The sequence below is a fragment of the Ostrinia furnacalis genome, unplaced genomic scaffold (assembly GCF_004193835.3).
Source record: "Ostrinia furnacalis isolate ACB-3 unplaced genomic scaffold, ASM419383v2 OfSCF4062, whole genome shotgun sequence".
In the NCBI taxonomy this organism is placed as follows: Eukaryota; Metazoa; Arthropoda; class Insecta; order Lepidoptera; family Crambidae; genus Ostrinia; species Ostrinia furnacalis.
In genome coordinates, this window is record NW_021134301.1 from 325718 (window position 1) to 347791 (window position 22074).

Below are 22074 nucleotides of genomic sequence, written 5' to 3' on the forward strand. Positions count from 1 at the left end.
GCTGGCCAGGTTCCCTTATTAAACTGAAGACTTTTGGAAAAAAAGTGGCTGTTTACTATTAAGAATTAACCATTCTACATTTCTCTAGTGACGTTTCTGTCATATAATCGGATATTTCGGAAAAATAGGCGACCGTAAGTTTCAAAGTGTTCCGAGCGCATGGGACTTTGGTTGGAATTGGTTCATCTTAAATCACCTCCATAGTCGATAGCTGTTTATTTTCAGCATCATTATGCATAGATCCTTAATTCGTCAACTGTCACAATTTTAAAAACGGCTTTTAAAGCTTTTTAAACGTATTTATCAAACATTTCCAAGGACTAAACGACACAAGCGTCCTATTGAGCGTTTGAAAAATTTTGTGACATCCAGCGAGAAAAAAACGTATTAACCATAATATGGTCATACAATATTTTATTACTGCTGGTGGAATTAAAGCCTAGGATTATCTCAATCCTACGATATATCACATGACGAGGTTTCTCTACCATTTTTCTGACAACATCAATGTTTTCCGCCACTATTAGTCATTTTGGACGGCTTTCGCAAAGTTCACTGGTGAGCCAATGACATACAATATTATACTTCTTAAACTAGCGTTTTACAATAGTAAAGGACAGATCTTTATCACCAAAAGTGAAATTTGGCTGACCGCTTCAGTTTTGTATTGATTAACCACGTCGAAAGTCATAATAAATCTTCGCGCGTAAATTTCCGCAAGTCAATTCCATGTTTTTGTAGTCAAGATAATTTTCAATTCAATGTTAATAAAACAAAACGTGCTCAAATGATAAAAAGTTTTGAATAAGGTTGTAGTCAAAAATGTCAAACTTTTCATTAAAAGTATCAGATGTCGTCTAACAACACGTTATGTTGTCGAGGCTCACAACTTAAATAGTGCCCTAGTACAGTTAAATTCCATTCCAAAGGTGATCCAATCTCAAGATCCTTAAGTACTCAAATCAGATGTTTAATATTTAGACCAATCGCAAACTTGAGTTCATTATTAATTCAAAGTTTTGAATGTTTCGTAATACGGGCCTTAGAAACCATTCAGCTGTAACCGCATGTACCTTAACGTTAGTGTTTCCATAAATTTGCTGACTTCGGGACATCGGTTGATCGCCTATAAAACCCGGCTCAGGCCACGCTGGACCGTATTAAAGCGCTATTAATATAATTTGCACCTTTTTACGAGTTGGCCTATATGCCGTAAACGAGCAATAAGCAAAAGTCGTGCCGTATTGGGCTTGTTTGACTTAACAGCGCATTTAAGTTTCTCTTTTATGTCTTAATTTGCGAGGGTATTTGTTCTTTTTGTAACGTAACGCTTGTTGTTGACATTTGAGATTTAGTGCAACTCAAGATATGTTATAGCGAACTGATGAAAAAAAATGTGTGGTTGCGTAAAGCTGTGTGGTTTCATAAAAATACAGCAGTAGTGTCATAAAATATTTTTTCTTCATAACACCTAGTTACTTCAAAACAAACAAAGACCATCTATATTATCAATTTTGCAGCTATGTAACTAACCTAACTTTAAAAAATTGTGCATTTTCCCACTTATCTGCCATATCATATCTCAAGATATCCACCGGCTCTTGATCATGAAGATCACAGATAAGTAATCAATATCTCGGGCGTTCCCGACGAGATCAGTGTTAGATTTTCAGTCTGAGTTTGCATTTACTAAAATGAAGTTCTTCGCAATTTGTTTTCTATTAGGTAAGTTTTTATATCTAACTAGCTGACCCGGCGAACTTTGTTCCGCCTTAATGGCAATAAATAAGCAGACTTTTTTTTTTATTTCGAACGGGATAAAAAGTATTCTATGTCCTTCTCCTGGCTCTAAACTACCTCCCTGACAATTTTCAGCTAAATCGGTTCAGCCGTTCTTGAGTTATAAGTGGAGTAACTAACACGACTTTCTTTTATATATATAGACTAGCTGACCCGGCGAACTTTGTTCCGCCTTAATGGCAATAAATAAGCAGACTTTTTTTTTATTTCGAACGGGATAAAAAGTATTCTATGTCCTTCTCCTGGCTCTAAACTACCTCCCTGACAATTTTCAGCTAAATCGGTTCAGCCGTTCTTGAGTTATAAGTGGAGTAACTAACACGACTTTCTTTTATATATATAGATATAGATGTCTCAAGTCAGGTCTTAACGTAGCATCCATTTTATGTCAAAAGCAGTTCTGTTTTCGCACGCCATCGTGCCATATTGTTACCTAAAATTACTGAAATTAGACTGAACATTTAAATACATACTAACATAACACTAGCACTAACTTATTCGTAATTCTTCTTCTTTCTTCTTTTCCCTAGCCCCTTTTCCCATTGTTTAGCATCGGCTCTGCTTTTTCTGAGTCGTACATGAAATCTTAGTCCATAAAATAAATAAGTTTAGTTACGTACTACAGGACCTATAGGTATGCATCTTTTGCGATCATTTCAGAGAACATATACTTTAAATAAAAATAATACCTACATACATATCCTGAAAAACAAATCATATTTTGCAGTTACCACCGCAGTATGCCTGCCAGCATCTCCTGAAGAACTGTCAGCTCGTATAGTAAATGGATTTGAGGTCGACATCACCCAGGTGCCATACCAGGCCACGTTACAACGCAGTGTATCTGGCGGCTGGGCGCACAGCTGTGGGGCTGTCATCATCAGCAGCAGGGCTGTGCTGAGCGCTGCCCACTGTGTAGTCAAGTAAGATATATTTCTTGGAACTCACGAAGGCGAGTGAGATTTACTTGTGTGTGCCCGTGTAACATGCACATAACGATAGTGTAATACCTATCAAAACATTTGAAAAACGAACAGTAGCGAGCCACTACACATGTAACGCTCACTCGCTTTCGTGAATGCAACAACCCTATAATCATCATCATCATCATCATCATTTCAGCCACAGGACGTCCACTGCTGAACATAGGCCTCCCCCAATGACTTCCACATCGCACGGTTGGTAGCGGCCTGCATCCAGCGCCTTCCTGCTACCTTTATCAGGTCGTCGTACCCTATAATACAATAAATTAAATTTTGCAACGAAAAAGTTTAAAAATAATTAAATAGGTCTTTAGGTTTATACTGAAGAAGTACGTCCTCTTTAATTTGCCCAGGGGTAAATTAATAATTTGGCCAACTCTTTACGCTGGCAAAAAATGGCAGAGTGGGAAGAGATGAGTGAGAATTTCCCACTTAGCTATAGTCCTGAAATACAGGATCGTCCTACTTTAGGCTCTAGTTCACACATCGGATACTTTTCTCGTAATTTTTATGTATCTTTTAATTTTGGTGTGGAAATAAAATATATTATTATTATTTACAACCTGAATATTATTACAACCTGAACCTGAAATACAGGATCGTCCTACTTTAGGCTCTAGTTCACACATCGGATACTTTTCTCGTAATTTTTATGTATCTTTTAATTTTGGTGTGGAAATAAAATATATTATTATTATTTACAATCATTTAACTTTCTGGATCGAAAGCACTTGGCTTAGAAGAAAAGACTGTTATAAGTTCAATTGGTACAACAGCGAGAATCGAAGAGTTGTATGTATATCGAAACGAATTAATAAGTAAAGCTTAAACTAATAAAAGCTGGCGCTATGGTGATATACTCTTAAAGGTGTGATTCCGGTGCTCAAATAGAACAACTTTCTCTTCGGGACCGATATCAAATTATCTTCCACATACTGACTACTTAGGCCATTAGTTATTTTGGAGTTTTTATGGTGACAATTGTTGTTCTAATATAATTATAGTCTTGTATTTATAGGATAATCGTTTTCTTAAAGAAGTAACTACTTAATAAGAACATGAATTATCTTTTGAATGTTTATCCTAACATCACCACTTTAGATTTAGATTAGGTATAAAATAAACGTACTTAGATAACCGTAGTACCTAATATTGTGCTAAGTAGCATAATTTTAGACACTTATTGTAATCGTATAGTATACTAATTTAACATTTAAAGGACAGATAAAGGTGAATAACTGTTTCTTTTTTGTATTACAGCTTCGTTAACCAGCCATCGTTGATCAGAGTGTCAGTGGGGACGTCCCGCCGTCTCTCAGGAGGCACCCGCTACGATGTCTCCAAAATACTGTCTCACACGGGATACAGCGTAACCACCTTGGAACATGATATAGCGGTGATAGTCACCAGCACAAACATTGTGTTTTCCAGCAGTGTAGCGCCAATTGACTTGGTTCCGTCAGGCTTAACGTTCCCAGATGGGTATGAAGCGTTGGTGACAGGTTTTGGTACCGTTGCGGTGAGTTGACAGTTTTGTTAATTAGCCATTGATAATCAGAATAAGTATGATAGTTTTTTGTCAAAAACGATACCAAGTATCTATTTACACTCTTCTGCATTCATGGAAAATATTCGGAAAATTAATACTTACTACGATATTGACTCCAGTTTCATGTGTTGTTAATTTTCCACGCTACCTAGAATCTGAAAATAAAATTCATTAGCTATTCTTGGAACTAACATATTACATCATACGTGAAATAGTAATTAAATAATTTAAGTAACGAACAAAATGTTAATTAATTTACTAGCCCTGATTAATTAATTATTACTATTAAATTAACATCCAAAAATGTTAAGTTCGTAAATTAATTTAGGCCACACATATTAAATTATTTACATTGCAGTAAAGATAAAGCTCAATCGCAGAATCAGCTACAAATTTCAAAAACCCGCAGGTTTCCATAATTGCACTAAAATATTTAATGTTTCACATTCGCCACAGTAATAATCATGTCAAAATATCTCTGATTAACTGTTAATTTAAAAAATAACATAAATGTATCAAGATAACTGTTTTGAGGCATTATAGCTCAAACATTTTGGCATCGGACTGTCGGTTTTACAGTATGGCAGTTCGATTCCCATCTACCACTTGACTGTGGTGGTGAACTCACTTAACACAAGCTTACTATGGATTCGATCGAGAATGTTAGTAAATTGTAACTACTCCTCAAATAACTATTTACCTTTACCTGAGTCCACTGCTTGTGCGTTATCCTCCTTATCATCATAATCAGTCATTTTGTCTCTACTGCAGAAACACGATCGTCTCTAGACCAGAAATTCGCATATTTGTCCCTTTTTCTGTTCACATCTTACCTCACAAATAATTCTTCCGCAGTCCAACGGTTCAGCATCATCAGTGCTCCTAGCTGCCCGAGTAAACCTCATCGGGCAGGCAGCCTGCGTGCGCGCTTACCTTCGCATCGCTTCCATAACCTCTGGCATGATCTGCGCCAGTGGCTTCAACCCTCCTAGGGATGCCTGCCAAGGCGACTCTGGAGGACCACTGGTGGCAGACAACTTCGTAATAGGAATCGTCTCGTTTGGAGAAGGGTGCGCCGAAGCAGCTTACCCTGGCGTATATACCAGGGTATCAGAATATTATTCGTGGATTCTCCAGCAGTTGTCTCAAATATGAACAAAGAAATATTTTTTCTATTTTGTTTTGTTTTAATTGCTATCACATTCTTACTGTTCTAGTTTACGAAATCAACAGAGACTTACGTCCGTATTCAAAAACATTACTATGAAGCCTCACAGTGCGCACAGGGTGACACACGAACCAATCACAGAGCTCTATTCAATGCTGTGCGTTCAATTTACTGCTTCACTTAAGCAAGTATCGTTTGTGAATACAGGTGTAATGTATCTGACATACTCGTATCTCTAGTTTGCTGTGTGCCAGTGGATTAGTCATAATCCTTTAAGCAATTGGAAGCAGACACCTACAAGAAAAGCTGAAGTTTGATAATGTAATACTGCAAGGTAGGTATACATAATAAGGCGTTGGTCAAATCTGTTTTAAAGTAAATAACGCGTAGGTACTTATAGGACATCAAACGTAATACAAACGTTAATCGATTCAGTTACGTAAACAATCGATTGATAACTCGGATGAGCGACAATGGTGGTTGGGCAACCTAATTTACATACAAACAGCTTTCTACCGACGTTACATGATACCGTTCTAAATAGTGTCATTGACTCTAGCATTATCAATAGCTAGATTTATTACTGACAAGTACTTAGTCTTTGTTTTTATTTTTTATAGGCAAAGGTGACTAACAAGCTGTCGATTGATTGTTGAGAATCAGTTGCTATCACACTCATTATGTCTTGCACACATACACATAAATTAACATCGATTAATGTAGGTATACATTTAGATTTTTTATTTTAAAAACGGGACAAACATCTAAATTATCTTTGAGTAAAAAATATAATACGCATTTCATAACAAAATAGCCAAAAGATATTAACAAAAGAAAAAGTATACTATTTATATAAACTTTCCATTTCTATTATTTATTTCCCGTTTGTACGAGTAACTAATAATTTTATTTCATTACATTAATCCACTGTATGTTTTCCTAATTGGAGCTATTAAAAATAGTAACAGTCTAACTCATATTTAGTTGATTAGAATCTCCTGTGGTCGTGCCTAACGTGCATTATAAAATTGTATATTGTTATGTTAATTATGGCAAAACGTGTTGAGTTAATAAAACTACTAAACGAGATTAAAATTAGGTATGTTAACAGCTTTATTTAAGCCGGAATGGATTTGTTCAATTGTTTCATTATTCCGTATTATAATCCTAATTTAAATAAGAAGTGTGCCTTCAAACTGCCTACCCAACTACTTTAAGCAGTTATCAAAGCTGATTAGTTATTTGAAGGAGTTTATTATGAAACAAAATTGACATAGGTGCGTCATTAGGCCTCCGATTTATGCTAGTCATAGGTATTATAGAACTAACAAAAACCTCATAAGCAACAAAAAATAACATTGAGTTGTACGACAGTATGTCAGTAAGATCGCAAATCAACATGTCACATCAGCGGTGGATTATATATGTAACATGTTTGATCACTTTGTGTTTCAGTTGATAACTTTTAAATAGACTTCATACTGCTGAACATAGGCCTCCCTCAATGCTTTCCATGTTGCCTGCGGCGCCTTCCTGCTACCTTTATGATGTCGTCGGTGCACCTTGTGGATCTATGGCTCAATGATGATGAGACATTTTTGGCGAGGCATTCCATCATTATCTTCGATTTTGATAGTTTAAAAGACGAAGACGACGGAAACTCCTTTAAACAACCACAAAGGAATGTTAATAACACTGATAGACAGTCACTTGTCACTGACCTACCAAAACTCATTGAAAGACACGCCTTTCAAATGATCGTGATTCTTAATCCAAGCCTGCGCCGGCGCACACTTGCGAATGTGCAATTTTTCTCATTTGTCTGGTAGTCATTACATTATGCAAATGAATTGTTACTTTTTAAAATGAATACATTAAATACATATGTTGATTAATAGCCGATTTAATGAACTGTCATGGAACATACTTGCGTTTCTAATTATAATGCGTTGAATGTGTAATTGGAAAACAACTATTTAAGATTAGAGATTGTGTACAATGTGCTTAGCCATGATAAATTCCTTTACATTTCTTCGTAATGAAGGTGTAAGCAGTTTTAAAAACTTATTTATATGTCTTTAATTCGATACAAGAACTATTCTTTTAAAACTTCAAATCGTGTTAGATGATCAATCACCATCACAACGCGTAGGTACTATCTGTGTAGATTTTTCCACAAGTAGACCATAATAATATGGCAAAATGGTTTTCATAGAAGAAAATCATGAACTATTTTCCACCGTTTCACGTATGACATAAAGTTCGCTTTTTTACTTTTGATTTAATATAAGTTTTAAATAAATAAATATGTAGGTATAGACACTCTAGGTTAATTTTAAATTGTTTTTAATTTTTTTGATTCTGCTGTAGTAGTAGAAAGAAACCTAATCATATTTTAACTAAAGATTGTTGTTAACGATTGTTCGCCGAACTCATAGCCAGATACATCGGAACATCTAGAAGTGCGGCTATAAATTAAGCCTGTTCCAAGTTGTGTCTATTAATTATACAATAAACTTGTCAATTACATCTCTCCATGTTCATAATAATCTGTTTATGTGCCCTTTGTTTGGGCGTGACAGATGTTATGGAAACGGATGTTAGAAGTAGTGAGGGTTCAAAATCTTAGTTCTTTTTTTGTATTTTCTTTTCTAGTCTCAACAGAATATTTTTTCTTTTCTTTTTTTTTTGTTTATTTCTACTAAGGCGGTCTTCCCCTGCTGCGGGTGTTGTTTCTGGGTCTCCACTCCAGGGTCTTTTTGGCCCAGCGATCTTGGTTCATCCGTGCAATGTGCCCTACCCATCTCCATTTACGGCTCTCAATCTCTTCCACTACGTCGCAGACCCCTGTCTTTTCTCTAATCCACTCGTTTCTTTTGTGATCTTGTAGGGAACGCCAAGCATCTGTTTTTCCATTGCTCGTTGTGCAACTCGGAGTGTCTCGGCACTTTTCTGTCAGCGTTGGACAGACAACATCCGGCAGCAGGCTGGAGTAAATTGGATGCAAGTGGCCAGGGACAGAAGTCGGTAGAAGGTTGAAGAGGCCTATGTTCGACGACGAACCTCCTAAGACTGCTATAGATAGCTTTTTACTAAATAAGTATTCTACAAAGTACGAGTACAAGAACTTTACACAAGCATTTTTTCAGTCAATTTTACTTCTCATTTTGTGTCCAAAGCACTATTTATTGGTCCCGATCAAAATTTTAATGAGATGCTAATGATAGAAATCGAACTAAGCTTTAACTTGTATCTTTTAATAAAGAGTACGAATATTAAAACTTTCCAAGCCTATTCATAATCTTAATTTGATGTTAATTCACATCGATATCTCCAATGAAAACTGCCGTTAAAACGATTGAAAGATTAAGTCCGACGGTAGCAGTGATACGAGGCCGCGATATTTAACTGATTGGAAACAAGCCTCTGATAAATATGCATGTTATATCACTAACACATTTGTCAGCAGACTTGATTTTATTAGACGCATTTGCATATTTATGAATGCGCATTATTTGACAGGGACAAGACAAATTGGTTATTATAAATACGCCGATGTGTTAATCGTTTTCAGTTAATCGCCATTAATTTACATGGTGTTATTAATAAACCCATGGGTAAGAATTATCTGATAAGTAACGGCAATGAATAATTTCAACACTTAAAATATTCAGTGTTTACTGAACTCACTTATCTATAGTTAAGCAAACTTATACATAAAGAAAAATCACAAGTAATTCAGGTCTTTAGTTTCAGTAAACCAGGAGCAGATCTTTCCTGTTAGACAAAGGATATAAAATTTGTTAGTCTACTCGTTTAACTTACACTATTTAACGAAAAAAAATGCAGCCTGCCATTGATTAGTCTAAGGATGACTTGCATAACCTTAACGTTAACGGTAATTATATAACCGGTGTTTTTGTATGTAGTTTGACAGATTTTTGACGTTTGTTCAAACTAAAGACGGTGTAACCCAGGATTAATCGTGTGGGTTTGCATCAAGTTCTAATTTCAGAGTACGTTTCTTAATTTGCTCATTTTTCACGATCGCTCATTCGCACAAGTCATCGCCATGTCATTTTGCATCAATTTACATTCGTTCCCTTGTTTACTCAGCAGCTTATCCGTCACATACTTGCGATGAACTGTACAAAGTGCTACGTAAATGTTTTTTTAAACCCCCGTCAGCGAGGGCTGTGCATTGATTGATCGCCTGATTTGAATGGAGCTGAGACGATGCGATCTGCATTACTCAATTAGAACACTTTTACTTACTATAATATAAATCTTATTTGATGTTTTATTACTTTACCTACGAGTAAGTGCCTAATTGTTTGTTTTTTGGGATTTTTTCCTTCGACAGATTCTCCCGAATGGTGGAAAATAGGAATTTTCGTTTCATATTCACACGAAAAATTACATTTTCCACATGTTTTGGCCTGAAATCAAGATTTTTTATATTATTTTTGTATGAAGCAATGTTGACAGATTTTTGTATAGATACTCGTATAAATGTAGAGTTCCCAATACCCAGTTTCGACTGACTACCGATTTCCAGAAAATTGCTCACGCGCATGCTTGCAAACATACACGACTACTTTGATCCTATTAGAATGAAATAAGAGTCTTCAATTAGAGATCTTTTTTACTGTATACTCGTACCCATAATAAATTTCAATATACGCGAATTAAGGAAAGCAATCTACATAAACTATTCAAGTTTTTAGTGTGACTGAAAGGATTATCGGGGGATTCAGATCTACTCCCCAACAAATCCTCTGAGCATTTGAGGTGTGTATAAATGGTTAATACCAACTTTTGATTTGGTGTCCATCTCGGTCGTAGGTACTCATAGGGTGTATCATGTCATTGTTTGCTGACTCAATAATCAAAGGTTTTTATTTATTTTATAACTGTTAATTTCATAAGTAATTAAAGAAATCTAATTGAACGCATCTTGAAATCTGAACGGCCATTTATGGTTAAATCAATCAATATTTATTCAAATATTACAGAAAATAATCTTCGTTAAATACGGTGAAAGCTTCCGACACTCGCTTGTAATCCGTTTCCTCATTGATAACAGCGATATTGTTCTTTGCGCCATCATCTGTCACTCGAAAATGTGACTTAATCAAGACCAATAAGCCCTTATTTTGTTTTTGATACGCACCGAGATTCAGGACTTTGTCAATGTGCGCACAGAAATTATTTACGACACCCCCTCATTTAAGGGTTTTCCGTCTTTTTTCGTTGCATAGAGCAGGGTATAGGGTTGTCTCGCTCTGTCGAGTAGTAATAAATTTGGGGCGACTGTGAATTAACAATACCATAGTCATAATTCGCCAGCCTGTTGCGGTGCGCTCGGGCTGTTTGACGAGACAATATTGATACTTGTACTGCGTTTGTTACGTTATTTTGGTGTAAATAATAGCATTGTGGACATATTTTAGTTAAATGAAAATAATTAAGATAAGGATATAATTTATTTACATAAACATGACCAAAAAGAGATCATTGGCCGTGATCAAGTTTTATCACAGAAAGATAGACAGATGTTTTGATACTATTTATTTCACTCCAGTCTACCTATACTAAACATTTTAATCAAAATTACTACTATGAATTCAACCACCTCTATGTTCTAGCTAGGGAAGACCACCTGCTTCAGGCAGGTCCTGGGTTCGAGACCCAGTGGGACACAATTTCTTGCTCTGTTTTATTGGTCATCATAACGGCAATTTAACAGCATTGTTGTATTCCGGTAGTTGAAAGGAAGATAGCCAGTTCCATTTTGGTTGAATATTTTGGGTGAATCTTGATCGGCGTGATCATCATTCGCTTATCATCACATTCCATCAGGTGAGATCCACTGAATTATGTGCTAAAATAACATTGAGATTAATTAAGGTAATCACAAAAATCATTTACAATGTAATATTCATAGAAAGCAAAATAAAAAAGTTAGATTTTAAAACAATATTGACCACACAAGACTCGATATCGACGAGATCGATATCTGTGTACTCGAACATCCCTAGCCAGCTGGCGGAGCGTACGCCACTCAATTCAGGGGTGGCACTGCTCAGACGGCAATAACGTATACACAAATAGGTGTCAAGACTCGGAGAGCGTCTTACTCGGATCAATTCTAATCTCCGCTGTGAGCCCGTGACGGGCCGGTGACGTCGGCGACAACTAGCTAACCTCACCCAGTCATAAGAGCTGTCTTTGTCCGTGTATTGTTTGGATTAGCACCGATTACCATCGCGGTGTTTGATCATTTGTACGCTGTTTGCGGGTGGTTTTCTTGGGATATGATCATTATCTTATTGTAGCGTGACATAATTTTTATATTATGTTATTTCTGGTTTATTCTCTTTAATTATCTTTGCTTTTTCTTTTTTTTAATTTGTCTTCTTTCATTTCTCGTTACAATCATTGTATTAGCTTTTCTTTTTATATTTTTTTTTATTTCTCTTCTTTTTTTATTCCTCTTTTACAAGCAGAAATGTGTTAACATCTAAAGTTATTATATTTTTTTATTTCAATATTTTCAGATTATTTTTTTAATAAAAAAACAAGGCACCTACATTATTTATTAATGTTAATTGCCTTTTATTAGTTGCAGATACTTAGTAAAATATCAAATTCACATCTGTTTTCAAATACCTAACCGTATCATACTCTACGTCACTGATTACCCAATCAATACCCTAATCTGAATATGACAGTCTGCGGCGTCGATATGTCGCCAATATTCAATTCGATTAGGCTGTTGAGCGCCTAAACCCGCCAATAAGTAAGTGTAATGCTATAGTCCCTCGGCCTATTACCTGGCAATTTCACAGAACAATCTACGTCGGGTCGCGTCGACAGCACACAACGATGTGACACACACGCGCTTTGTAGCCGAGAGGGACGGCGCTCCCGCGATTTGTTTACACAGTGTACCTTTCCCTTTCTCGCGCGCGTGTGTGCGTGCCATCTGGCGGGCGGTGGAAGCCCTGCGCCTGTAGTAGTGCTGCCCCCACACCTAAACGCACCCCGTTTCGGGGTAGTTCGCCCGTGTGTGCGTGACCCAGTCGAATAAATCTAGTGTAATACACACAAACATATTGGTGGCGTGGCGTGTCATTTTTACGCTTGTGTTGCCGCTACTTGGGGTTCTTTATTCAACGCGATGATATTATTATTCTAACGATTACGACATCCTTTATGCTTACAATAAAATAATTAATAAGGGATGAAGAGCATTGTTGCGCGCAGCTCGCGATCGGTATCAGGGCACTTACCTTCATTCACGCTTTAGAGAGGTTACGGCGGTTAATAACATGTTTATTGTAATAGCTGAGCTATTGTTTATAACTTAACTTCCAATTTATTTATTGCTTTCGATTTAACGCCCTACTTACACAGCGTCATAAAAAAGTCCATCATTATCAGTGTTAATGGTGAGTTAATCAATCGTAGAGATATTAATTCGATGGTGAATTGATTAACGGTATTTAACATCGTGCCGTACCGTTACACACTTAAAACAACGCAGTGAGCCCCAATAAATATATTTGCGCAGTTTAAAACCGATAAATCTCCGTAGTTTTTGTTTGCAAAGAAAGCGACTGCATGAATGAACCGCAGCTCGGTGCCGCGATTAGTGGGGTCAAAGACTAAGCAGCGATAACGAGTGAACTATAATTAGTTGCTCTTCTCACAATAAACAATTAAGACTTCATTAATGGTGCATTAACTTTGTTTGTTCGGTTCAAATCAGAATATTGCAATAATTATTTTAATGTATGTAATAGATAGACAACATTTTAAATATTGCGTCCATGTTTACATTCAATATCGCTTCTCGTAAATTATAACAGAATAATGTTAACAAACATTTTAATTAATTAATTACCTATGATCAAACATTTCATTTAGAAAAAACATATGCACAAACTTCGTCGCCAAAAGTCTAAATAGGCATAAAACGTGCTAAAATGCAACGATTAGTCTTTGCCGGAACATTTGACAGGGCGCTCAACCCCAGTTAAGTTTCACAATTACGCCGCATGGCTCATTGTGACGACCTTACCTCCACCTATTGTGGACGCCGATCCGAAGCCACACAAACCTGACCCCTCTGTACACCAGCCAATACCCCCCTTTTGTCCTTTCTAACTCACCAACAACAAAGCAGGGTAGCTCTACCATCCCTGGACACCGGTATACAAATATATTATTATCCAGCCTGTTCGGTGTTCACAAATATCAATAACGAATTACCGTTTCGGGCCAGGTTTAAAAGTTAACGATCGAACTTTTAAAATGTGTTATGGCTTTATTTGGGGTCAATTTAAATGTAACGTTTTATAGTAAAGGATTGTGTTAAGGTCTTTTAGAAGTCAATCATTATCTATGATACTTTTCAAAACGATTCTATTCTTAATTCGTAAAAAGTTCTGCTTAGAAAAATATAGATGGCGCTACTTGTGTCACAACAATCAAGCCTTATTAATTAAATAAAAATTGCTAGATAGAGCCATAAAATTGTATTACTGACTTGATTAATAGCTTTAGGACCTTGGTAAACATTCTCACTTGGCAAAATTAGGTCCCTTTTCAAAACTGCGATGATTTAAAATTTTATTGGGCCTTGACGGCTTCACAAATTGTTTTATAAACGCTGATTAGTAGTGCTCAAAGGAAAATAATTAGTGAACTTTTCTCCTGCTATCAAAGTGTCGAAAGGCTGGCCTGACGATGTCTATAAATGAAATAACAATTTGAATCATTTAGAATTATGTTAGGTCTTGTTATAATAAGATAAACAAAAGTTAGATATTTTTAGTACAAAAATAAGTTTCCACTATTGGCGTCTATAAAGCCATAGCTTGTCCATCCTAATGATTCCGTAATTATTTTTACAGCTACAGCAAAAACATTAGTTTTATCTTATTTAATTAGTCATTTGATACCAACTAAGTAGTTGTTTTATATAATAGGGTAATACACCTAATTTCGTTTAACATTTACCAACAAACCATGTAGGCACAATTCGTCAATGAAATCGATAAACCAATTACGTATTCGAGTCGCGCACTGCTAATGTTTCATCTGCAAACCTCGCGTATACTACAGTAAATACAGATCTAACTAAAGAGACAATATCTCCGGCGTTAAAAGGCCAGCCGAGTAGACGGTGGGAGGGGCGGGAGGGCGGCCACCCTCCTTGCGAAATTACTACATTTTGAAGGGAACAACTTTTTATGAGAATAAGCCGCTGCTATGAATCTCGAATTATAAATGAAACGGGTGACTCTACTACTTTTCGTTTAATCTATTTATTTTTTTGTAATTGAACACTTTTTATTTTTTTAACTTTTTTTTCTAAGCCTAAAAAAGTCTAAGTGGCCAGGTTAATTATTCGGAATTTTCTTCTCGGTGTCCGTAAGGTGCTTTAACAGTGATTGGGCCCAAACTTTGGGCATAACTTTGAAGTATTGTAATGACATCGTCGCTCGGGCGCTCTCGGCGGCGGTCGGGGGCGTTCGGACTCAGTCAATAAGGTGCAATGCCCGCCCCGGGTTGCCTACTCGACGTTATGCTGGACCAGGGATACTAGTTACGGGAATTTACCCTGAAACGGGGAAACGCATGAGTCAATTCGCAGAACTAATGATACATTTAAGAAATTTTCCATTGCGTTTAAATCATAAGTAGAGCAAGGCAGGCAGGATATAAAGTAAATATTTTTATTCCCCTGTAAATATGTACATTATTTTCGATAAGAGATAAGAAAATCATCAAAAACTTAAAAGCTCTATATTTCTCCTATCATATCATCTAGCTACGAAATCGCCATATAAACGAAAATATATTTGCTCGTTTCTCTTGTCAGTTAATTTTTAAAAACAACAAAAGATACAATTAAAATTAACATCCAAGGAGAATTGTTTCCTAGCAACGTCCACCCAGCTGCGCCACAGATGAGATTCTCTACGGGTCGAAGGGTGTGAAGAGGCGCTCCGGCTCAAATCCCGTTAGGGATAATTGTGTCTCTTTTATTTACACCGTCGCCTTTATGACTCGATGGAAACGATTCCATTTTAATTTCTGAACGATTCCGCACTTTCAGCGATGCAATTTCAAACCGAAATTGGATGTGCCACTTGTAGGGGCAGACCAATGAAACTTGCGTCAGTGAACAACAAAGTTCTGTATAGACAACGATCATTAGCCGTTGTGTAATCAACCTTGACTTTATTGAACGCTCCACTATACTCTCTAAGATAATCGCCACAACATATCACCCCAAACTGGTTTCAAAACGATAATCAAGTAATAACAATTAAAAGTACCAATTGCAAAACCAGCGTGGTGGACAATAACTTGTATAGAGCAACAGGTAAATTATGTGTGTCAATTGTAACCGAATCTAAGTCGGAATGTTACGTAACACGACGTGAGATATCCCTGTGGGCGGCGGGAACGGAATGCCGGAGGAAAGCAGACGGCCTTGACATAACAATATTTGGTGCGCTTACCTTAGCTGACACAGTCGGGAGAGGTCACTCGAGAACGTATCACCGAGCCACAGTACACGAACTATTAGTAAGGGATTCGTGTAAGCTGTGCCCCGATACGGTGACGAGTCAAAGCTATCGAACTTTCACGCGCTGCGCCGGCGCTTATCGCTGCACGGTAATTAAGACGCGCCGCAGTCACGTGATTTGAACTAAATGGTCAGTTAGAAGGCGGTTAAGTATCCGCTTACTTACACTTAATTATTTTCCTGTGTTTGATTTTAGTGAAATGTTATTAAGCAATCCAACAGAAACTTAACGGTTTATCAGATTCATTTACAAATACAGGACACCTACAGAAAGCTCCAAAATGGATCGAGAATAGTAGAAATATTTACGACCACGTTAGTGGCTGCAGGGAATGGAAAACATTCACCGTCCGTCCATAAAACGTAAACGTTAAAAAGTTTCGCCTTTTTTGTTTCAGCTGAAAACGAAAAAAAAAGCAAACAGACGATTAAAAATGATCCACGTGAATGTATTCGCGCGGACAATATTTTAAAACAAAATGTCACACGCTATCCACGGGTGCCTCCCCGATGGGGGCTGAGACGGGCGCCCCCACTCGAGGGGAGCGTCATTGTGGACTGTGGTGTCGTAACTCCGCGAACTTTTTAATTTACAATTAGGTAGCTTCCCATTTCTGTGTCCTATTTAGCTCTCGTTTTTCCGGTAGCCGCGGCTGCGAATCGTAATTAAAATTTATTTATCACATTACACCGCTCTGAATCTCCCAAGATATATCTGATGAAGGGAACCGTTTGAGATTAACCGCTTAAGAAGTTGCGGGCGAGAAGAAAGAATTGCCCGTTTTGGGTTAAAAAATGGCAAAATAAATTCTTATTTTTGCTTTAATACAGGAAATTATGGTTTTTACTCGCAGTACTTCTTTAAGCGCGACTTCAATTTTCTTTGAACAAATTGCTGAGGAAAGAAAATTATATCAGTTTCATAATGAAAGTATTTTTCGGGGCTTCCACGTTTCATACTACATATTATTATAAAAGTACAAAAAATATCTTGTGTGTTTAAGGCTCCTGAAACAAGTGACTCGTTTTTAAAAATTCATGAAAGTTTACATTAAAATGTCGATAAGACTACAAACTTATTTGATATAGGTAATAATATTGAGAACATAGACAGTTGCCAAGGAATGCGCACGCCTCTTTTTGTCGCACCAAAAAGAAACGCGTGCGCAGCTGCGTGCAAAGGCTTGTACTTGACAAGTTTTGATGCATTTCTCAACTTCCGTAGTTTTTATTTGAATAAGCAGACCCTTCGTGGTTCAGTTGCGAGCGAGACGAGACGAGAAGTTCAGGATTCAATTCCTAGATGGCCTCTAAAATAAGATTTTGCATAAGCTGCTAATGTTTAACCTAAAACATTATCCTGTTTTGTATCTGTCACCATCATCATCAACATCATCATTTCAGCCCACAGCTGGACGTAAGCTCCTTAAACGAACGCCACAAATCACGCTCTCTTTTGTACCACCGCCGCCTTCCAAATATTTTGTTTAAACAATGCGTTAATAGTGCCACCTCGTCGCCAATTGTCACTGTCAAAGTTAGTGCCATCCCTTAACTGCAGGGCGCTTTGTTAGCCGTGACGAAGGCCAGATAATTAACTTGTTGGTGCATGCCGGATGCATTGTGCACTTTAGACGGCTTATTTGTTTATGTTTGGTGAATGGGATGAGAGAGCGCGGTAGTTTTTGGGTGGTTTTGTAGAAGTCTACCTGTTTTAAACATTAGCAAATGTTGAGTTGCTTATAATGGGCATTGATTGTACTTATGTACTTATAGGATGCAATCATTCATCAATATGGACAAGAATTGCAAATAAAATTGAAATAGTAGAGCTCACAAATTTTGTTCAATGACATGTCCATTGTCCACACAGTGATCATTATTTTTTATTTATTTCGGTTTATCTTTAAACCACCATCTTTATTGACAAGACTACTTACTAACCCGTTAAGCATTGCTTAAGCAAGACCCTTAATACGTATAAATGCACGAGTATCGTTCTAAGTGCTTTTCATGTAGCACTTTCGATAAGAGCTTCTCACAATAACATTGTTTAATTCCACAATTAATTAAAAAGCGTAGTCAACTCTATAAATAAAAAAATCCAGTCGCCTTCTCCTGTCGCGCGGTCACAGAACTCGGCGCTCGCCTTGACACCCGCAGTGCTTTGTTCATCCGATCATACTAAGCGGCTGCTCTTTACCAATAAGGAAGTTTCATTGATGGTATAAATACCTTATTTATTAATAGATAATACAGATCTGATAGTTGTAATTTTGTCTTTGCATTTTCCCCATTAAAACCGCTTATTTATAACTACCTACCTAGCTGTATTCAATGATTATATCCACTTTTCAGAGCAAACATTCATTATTTATGAATCACGTTACAGCATTAATTTTAACGTAAAGGTGTTAGAATATCAATGAACTTTACAATTTTAACGTGAAACCAATACCGTAGAGAATGGTATAAAATCATTTCAACACGCACGCGAATTCGTTTCGCCAACATTAGCACCCCGTAATGGTTGTAAGACAAGACAGAATCACGCCTCAAAGCCACAGTAACACGGCTACAGAACAAAAACATTAGCAAGGAGCGCAAGCGCAAGGCAAGCTGCGCCCACTCGCACGTGGCATTGGCCCTTACATTCGCAGCAGGTAAAGATTTTTTACGGGCAAATTACAAATTTTGGAATATTCCACCCGCGTATCGCTCGCACTGATCGTAGTTTTCGTTCAAGTGGCGTACCTTCCCACGGATTGTGGATTTTTGTTGCATTAACCATATGATAATTCCATGGGAATATTGGCAGAGACACCATGGTCACCAGGTGAACTGGAAACGCACAGGTGTCACATGGTTACGTTGGGAAAATGGTAAGATAAGAGATTCGAAACTTTAATCTTTATGCGCTGATTGTTTACTTTGAAGTCCAATGGGGTATGTATTACCTATGTACCTAGTTAAATAAAGTGATCAACAAGAATGGATATTTTATAGTGTTCAAGCTCATACTTAGCAAGTCGAGTGCCCATTTAAAGTAGGGGCTTATATTTGCTTGACCAGCAAGAAAAATGTCATCTTGAAATAATCAAATGTAAACGATTTATCTGAGTAAATAAATGGTATGTCTGTCATAATTATGGGGTAAAATTGGAAACTAAATGCTGTATCAGGTTTTGCTTCTTACTGTCTCTTATTTTTGACACTTCTATCATGTGCTGGGTCTGAACAAAGACCTACCAAAATATTCATAGAAATAGTCTTTTAACGAAATTTAGCGTCACGGGTGCAACATTCCGATTCCCTAATTTGTGGTCCTTTCTGTTTTATGTTTTTTGTCCGGCGGGAAGGTGGCGGGTGCTCAAAGTATTTTTTGTGGGCCAACAAAAGGCCGCCCTAACGGTATCGGCTGCATCCTGCGCTGCCTGCCTTATCATTGCGAAGCCAGGAAATCGTTTCGACAATGTTTTAAATATTCTAATTTCATTATTGATATCGACGTTTACCTCAATTTTTATTGCGCGGATTTTTAAAGCATATTTTGAGAATTGCGAACTGATTTAATCAACTTTTGCTCAATACAATATTATCATATTCTCTTGTTTAACACAAAATGTGTTTTAGCCAATTTAGCTAGTAATGGTTTTGTTAAATTTTGTCATAATTCTGTTTTCAATAGGATAAAAAGGGACGTTTAAATAAGTCAGTTCTCTTTATGATACGTGGTTCAGTATGTTAAGTAGATGCAGTTTGACTATAAATTGGATTAACAACATTGAAGTTGTAAGGTCTATCATTGCTTCGGGTCATGCGCAAGGCGTGCTATATTTGCATGAAAACGAACATTCTTATACCTTAGCAATTTGGCAAATTGTATCACCGCCAAATAACCGCTTAAATTGACGATGCCTAAAAATAAACCCATTCGGATTAATTTATTTACCTCGGGGGCGGCCTGGAATCGGAAGGGTCCCGGAGGAGCGGCTCTGTGTCTAGACGTACGTCTGATTTTCTCTACATCTCCAGTAATACGTATAGAAACGTGGAATTGGAGCATAAAACAGAACAAGAAAGAAGGACCATTCTATCGCTTTAAAAAGCATGCCTTTAAAAGTTTATTTTCGCACCAACATTGTTGTTCTATTCGCTGACTAACATAGATCTCAGATCATAAGCAAAAACATATTTCCCGCCTGAATCAAAAATCATTGCTATTTATTAACTTAACATTTTAGGCAAGAGAGACGGGTCTATTCCACTTTGATCACATAGATGTGATCACCCAGGTGATTAAAGTGGACTCCAAGCGACACTCTGGTGTCCTTTGATCATCCAGGTGATCAATTTGGAACAGAACAATTACCTAACACACACAGCTATGCTAGATATGAACGAAAAAAAATTAATTACCAAATTTCATTTTACAGGCAAATGACTTGAAGATGAATTTCTTAACCCTTCAGTACTAACGATTATATTTATTATCTACCCACATACTCTCTCGCGCGCGGGCCTTCTTTACTCCCTTACAGTGTGTTTGGTATCATATACCTACAAGTACATACACCCAGCACCAGAATTGCAGTGATTGCTCGGTGTGGTTTAAAACTGTCCTTATATTTCGTTTTTTGCTTAATTGCCGCTATTGTGTTAGTGGGGAGGTTCGGAAGTTTAACGTTTCGTTTTAGTACAAGCTTTTGTCCCCGACTTACTTAATGGAGGTTGGTAGAATGGTACCAAGTTTTTGTCTACGAACAAGGTAATGAAAACTTGGCTGTTTTTATTATTTTTAACTTTATAATGTTGTATGTAAGTCTTTTTAGTTTAGTCCCTTATTTTTTGTGTATTTACTCCGTTTTCAGTCTGATAGGGCTGTGACCTCAGTTGTCACAACCTACACACACACTATTGAAATAGATACCTAATTGATCCCTCATATTCGTAGTCGTTCTCCCACACAACATTCCTACGAATGTTATATCACGTGTAAAAACGAAATCACGGTATCTTCACTTACTGTACAATACTCCGTCTAATGTTTACTCCATTTATTTATAGCTACGCCGATGTTCCGTAGCATAGAATCGTGGTACGGCCAAAATAGCTTTATTAGTTCACGAATAGACGACTAGCCCCCCTGTTTACGGTTTTAGAATGAAAACTAAGGATGAATGTAAAATATTTTCGGACTAATTGCATTCCAAAGTTTAATTAATTATTGGAAAAAGTAACTAAAAATATGGAGCGTTTTGTAGATAATCCCAGTCATGAAGTAGTGATAACGATCTATACTAGACAGTAATAACGAACACCTCATAACCTTTAGTAGATCGCCGGTCCATCGGGCAGGTAGTCCATGCGGTCTCCATTTGAAAACCTCCTTGTTTCCCCACAGAATGGGTAATAGAGCTCCCTTACACCGACCGTCCTTTCTCCCCACTAGGTGCCCTGCCCGCGTCCCCACTTCAGCTTTCAGCTATGTCGACGACTTTTCTTCTTAAAGAGAAATGATTATCTAGATACCTAAAATTGATATTGTTGTTTACTTCGACCTAGTTCGCAGTTAAGCACCTCAGGGATCACACCTATATTAAGAAAGTATACCTATATTTGGCTTAAGATATAAATAAATGACAAAATCAAATGAGAAACTCGAAACTCAATGAGACAATGATGTGGGAGTGTAATTTCGAGTAAATGACGTCAATTTACTTTGTGGTACGTGTAGCTAGCTATCGGTGATTCTTTTAACAATAGAATTACAAAGAAAAATATCTCCAGGCGGAGATAGTACTGAGCGGCGAAATGAGTTGCCCTTACGAAGCTTGCAAGGGTGTGAGGGCTCGAGATGGGACCGCGGGCCCAGCGGCAGGCGACAGCGGGTTTGCTTATTGTGGTCAACTACGATAATGTTACAGATGAAAATACTTATAATACCACTGACAATAAATAGCCAATG

The 22074-nt window shown here is 37.2% G+C and overlaps 1 protein-coding gene across 1 annotated transcript; it reads left to right on the forward strand.

Annotated features, from left to right (window-relative positions):
* The first annotated feature begins 1635 nt into the window (after window positions 1-1635).
* Window positions 1636-5524, forward strand: LOC114358647 (trypsin-3). The gene is made up of 4 exons (XM_028312665.1): window positions 1636-1725; window positions 2528-2723; window positions 4044-4302; window positions 5188-5524. The coding sequence occupies exons 1-4, from the start codon at window positions 1695-1697 to the stop codon at window positions 5485-5487; spliced, it is 786 nt and encodes a 261-aa protein (XP_028168466.1). The 5' UTR covers window positions 1636-1694; the 3' UTR covers window positions 5488-5524.
* Window positions 5525-22074: the final 16550 nt, after the last annotated feature.

Bases quoted from the DNA above. Each gene is read 5' to 3' on its own strand.
- LOC114358647 (XM_028312665.1), top strand. From the start codon at position 1,695: ATGAAGTTCTTCGCAATTTGTTTTCTATTAG. The intron at 1,726-2,527 runs GTAAGTTTTTAT...CATATTTTGCAG, and splicing joins CGCAATTTGTTTTCTATTAG to TTACCACCGCAGTATGCCTG. The intron at 2,724-4,043 runs GTAAGATATATT...TTTGTATTACAG, and splicing joins GCTGCCCACTGTGTAGTCAA to CTTCGTTAACCAGCCATCGT.